This window comes from Lactuca sativa, chromosome 1, assembly GCF_002870075.4.
Source record: "Lactuca sativa cultivar Salinas chromosome 1, Lsat_Salinas_v11, whole genome shotgun sequence".
NCBI classification, from domain to species: Eukaryota; Viridiplantae; Streptophyta; class Magnoliopsida; order Asterales; family Asteraceae; genus Lactuca; species Lactuca sativa.
The window spans coordinates 218,570,121-218,574,259 of record NC_056623.2 but is presented as its reverse complement, the minus strand read 5'-3'; the positions used below and the strand labels follow the sequence as shown (position 1 = coordinate 218,574,259).

General features: G+C 29.4%; 1 protein-coding gene across 2 annotated transcripts; it reads left to right on the top strand.

Moving 5' to 3' along the window:
* The first annotated feature begins 205 nt into the window (after window positions 1-205).
* LOC111892425 (uncharacterized) lies at window positions 206-3,922 on the top strand. 2 transcript variants are annotated; one of them, XM_042895737.2, is made up of 5 exons: window positions 206-490; window positions 603-801; window positions 1,291-1,372; window positions 2,174-2,381; window positions 3,663-3,922. In XM_042895737.2, the coding sequence occupies exons 2-5, from the start codon at window positions 649-651 to the stop codon at window positions 3,742-3,744; spliced, it is 525 nt and encodes a 174-aa protein (XP_042751671.2). In that variant the 5' UTR covers window positions 206-490; window positions 603-648; the 3' UTR covers window positions 3,745-3,922. The 2 variants fall into 2 exon arrangements, with proteins under 2 accessions (XP_042751671.2, XP_052620679.1); XM_052764719.1 differs by having other exon boundaries at window positions 208-417.
* The last annotated feature ends 217 nt before the right edge of the window (window positions 3,923-4,139 follow it).

Here is a 4,139-nt window from a genome sequence, read left to right as displayed (position 1 = left end):
TATAAAAACTGCTAAAAACTTTATGCCGAAGATACACCAAGATAAATAAACATTTATATGATCATTTTTGTAATTAACCCTGTATATCTAATTTATTATCATAATATACTAAAAACATTATTCCTCAAGAATCAATAATTTCTAATGTATAAACAAATACTATTAAAAAACAAAAGCAACTCATCATGACCATAACTGTAAGCCCAAGAAAACATAAAACATCCATATGCTACCAAACATCTTATATGACACATAACTTCATCTCTCTTCCCCAACCCCAACCCCAACTCCCACACGCTCTTCTCTCTCTGAAATCCTCCTTGGAATTCCTCCACCGTCTCTAGCGTGCCACAAGCCACCACCACTTCTGTCATAACTATATATCGATTGCAATCACTCTAAAGTCTTAAACAGAAGGTGGGTAATCATCAAGATGAAGAAAACAATTATGGGTTTTGATTTTTGTTTCTTTCTTTTGTAGAATTCACAAGTAATTGTCTAAACATTCATCAGATTCTTGAATATTATCAAAGAGATTGGTCGGGTCTTTGTTTGATATCAAAATTAAGGTTAATCTATTTTTGGTGATAATCGCTTTACAGATCAAAGAAAAGAAGGTGTCCAATTGGATTTTGAAGGTTGACTTTAATGGAGCCAATGGAATGTGGATATATATGCCCTTATGAAAAGGGTACCCAGAAAATATCAGTTTGTGATGAGATTTTGAACATGAAAGGTGATAGCTTTCGAGTGGATATGGAACCTTTCTCTCATCTCACGAACTACAATCCAAGATTTAATGTAAGTTTAGTTTTTATTTTTAGTTTCTATATCTAATTTTCTTCCTTTTAAGTTTGTAAACAAGAATCCATTAGAACAATGGTATTTATGTAAAAATATACGACTCCGTTTATTTTGTATTATGTATTTCTTTTATTTAAAATACACTTTTTATCTCTTCAAGAACATTTAAACTTTTGTCATCAAAGCAAGAGAATTTATATCCTAATAGAATGTAATGGTTATTGGAATTATTATACATTACGATCATCCTAAATGAAACTACAGTTTTTATGTCAAACTATACGTTACATGGTTTTATTTAAGGTTAGCTTTTTCTTTCTTTTTTTTTTTGGACAAGTTATATATAAAAATCCAAAGAAAACAAGATTTTTTTTTGAAAATAACAACGTGCTACTAAATAATTTTTTTGTTTTATTATATTATTAAATACTATTATTTATATTTTTTGACCAATGCAGTTAATTATTTTATTTGCATAATTATTAGTTGCAAAGAAGTTTATCAAGAAAAGGATCACAAATTGCGGAAAGCGTTGACAATGAAAGAGATGATAGTTCTTCGCCCAAAGGTCACTCCTTATTTTTCCTTAATATAACATTTATTAGTTTTCCCTAATCCCATACGATAAATATAGATTAGTAACTTACGAATAAAAATGTTAAAATTTATATTATATTAAAGATAATTGAATTGATCCGTCAAATATATTTTTCCATAACAGTTTATAATTAAGTAGATTAATAATCGAATTTGTGTGATCATAGTTTTTCTTGACCATTAAAAATTTAAAACTAATGTACAAAAAATTAGTAACCCATGCAGTTAATTATATTCTTAGCATAATAATATAGATTTACCTTTATAATAATTGTTACTCCAAATATAAAGTGGGTGGACTTCTTGTTAGTTTACCTACTCAAATAAAATAATTATGTTGATGTAGATTGATTAACCAATAGAAAAAGTTACGTATTGACACTTATAAGATTTTTGAAGAAGATATTGATATGAAAATAAATATGATTTTATTGCTAATTAATTTATAATTAAATCTCTATTGTTGATTATACGTGTCAACTGAGAATTATATAACTACAAAAATAACAACTCATTACAACTTAAGAATATTGTTAAAGCTATTTTAATGAATCATAACAATTAAAATACAAAAAGGTATCTTCTACTAACAGAGGAAAGAAAGTTAAGAAGATCTTCAATTCCTTTTTGTTCCTATCCAGATAATTGGAATCTCGGTTGCACATGCACATTGAATTATTTGCTACGTTTCCGGTGGAAAAGTTGGTTTACTTTACGATTTTATTATTTCACGTATATATTTAACGTTGTTTTTGTTTTTGTTATTTAATAGTAGACACAATGTCCGAAAAATCTACACCAGTGTTGGTGGTGGCGACGGAGCAACAACTCCACCACCAAATTAGCATCGCGACTGGCGGCAGCACCACTGCCGCCAGCGAAACACCAACTAGAAGCCGACTCATCGGAAAAAGATCGAATAGTTTCAAACAAACATCAATCATCAGTCCTAGAAGAATCCTTTTCTTCTTTGCTACATTGTGAGAACGACCTTCTCCTTGTCTTTGTTTTAATAATTACATCATTTATGAGCATCCCATAAAACAAAAATGCTATTTGTATGTTTGCACTGTTACACATCTCCACATTTGTATAATTTGTCCCCACAAAACAAAAATATAATTTGTCCCCACATGTGTATTCACATTGACCCATAATATGCATTATTCACTTGTACATTATGCATTAAGAGTAGTACATGATTCATCTCGTATGCCTAGGAATCAATCGTCCGATAGGGCATTTCCCGCTTGTCCCTTTGCATTAAAAGTAGCACATGATTTGTATAAATGGAATTTGAACGATAGTGAATTTCTCTTCGATAGAACATTTCTCATATGTACCTTATGCATCAAAAGCAATACATGATTTGTCCCGATTTCCTATGGCCAAGAAAATGTTGATAGGGTGTACCATTATACCTCATGCATAACAGTATCACATGATTTGACGACCATCAAGTTGACTTATGGTGATATGTGGACACGACAATTGTTCGATAGCATGTTATTAACTTGTACCTTATGCAATAATAGTAAAACATCATTTGTCACATATGTCTATCGACATGGGAATTGTTTGATAGCGTATGATACATTTGTATTTTTTGCATTAAAAGTCGCACATGTGTTATTGTTCAAATGCGTAATTTAGAATTTCCCCATATAATGTTATTATCGTGGGGATTAGGAGGGACCATTTCAAATGGAAATAATCCAAATTGAGTCGCAAATTGAACAGTTTAAATAAGAAAACAACAGATCATATGTGTCACCAAGGACGTAAAAAAAAAAACTAAATACAATAATACAATCGCACAAAATTCAAGAACAACTAGGTTTTATTTATTTATTTGTTTAATATAACATTGTACTTTATTTCTTAAGATTGTGTATCATGCTTTGAGATTTTGTTTATTAGCATTTGCTTTTCAAATCCACCCAATTATAGAACATTTCACTTTAATTCTTTTATGATTACGACGTTATACTTTTTAATTCTATGTTTTTGCTAACACACAATATTTAAAAAAAATTAAAAAAAAAAATCTTAAGGTTATGCCACTACATTTTAAAAACTGTATTTAATTATGTCGATGAAACTTGTTTGTAATTGGATAATATTACTATAACTTAATATTTTATCAAAGTATATGTTTGTAATTGTAAAACATTGAAAAACAATGAAAGTATAATGTTTTATTCAACAAAAAGTTTTAGTTCTTTGTTTTTTATTGCAATTAATCTATTCAATTTTGACAGGTCAAGCATGGGAACTTTCCTACTGATATACTTCACCCTCTCCATGGCCAAGCACAGTCAAGATGACAACTTGCTCAATTAATACCCAGAATACATCTTCGGAGGTCTGGCAATTTTTATTCTTATTCATTGTTTCACAAGCTGCCGTTGTTTATACAAAAAAGGAACATACAAGATATGCTAAACATTCCCTTTAATTAATTTATGAGCATTAATGCGTTTGAAATGAAAAAGGTTAATTTATCGATGCATTCCTTTTATTGATGTTTTTGCACATGATGTTAGGCCGGAACATGAGATGTTGTATATACTTTCCTTAGCTACCCTTGTTTATACAAAAAAGGTTAATTTCTCCTTTAAGAAATATATACACCTTTAATCAAAGAAAGCATCCCATAAAATCATTCCTAAACTTATGTGTGATGCTTCTTTTCTACTTAATGAGAATAGAGTTAATTCAATAAGCTATATCTATTA

Excerpts from the sequence above, each read along its gene's own strand:
- LOC111892425 (XM_042895737.2), top strand. The coding sequence starts at position 649 with ATGGAGCCAATGGAATGTGGATATATATGCCCTTATGAAAAGGGTACC. Across the intron at positions 802-1,290 it reads ACTACAATCCAAGATTTAAT|TTGCAAAGAAGTTTATCAAG; the intron begins GTAAGTTTAGTT and ends CATAATTATTAG. Across the intron at positions 1,373-2,173 it reads TGATAGTTCTTCGCCCAAAG|TAGACACAATGTCCGAAAAA; the intron begins GTCACTCCTTAT and ends GTTATTTAATAG.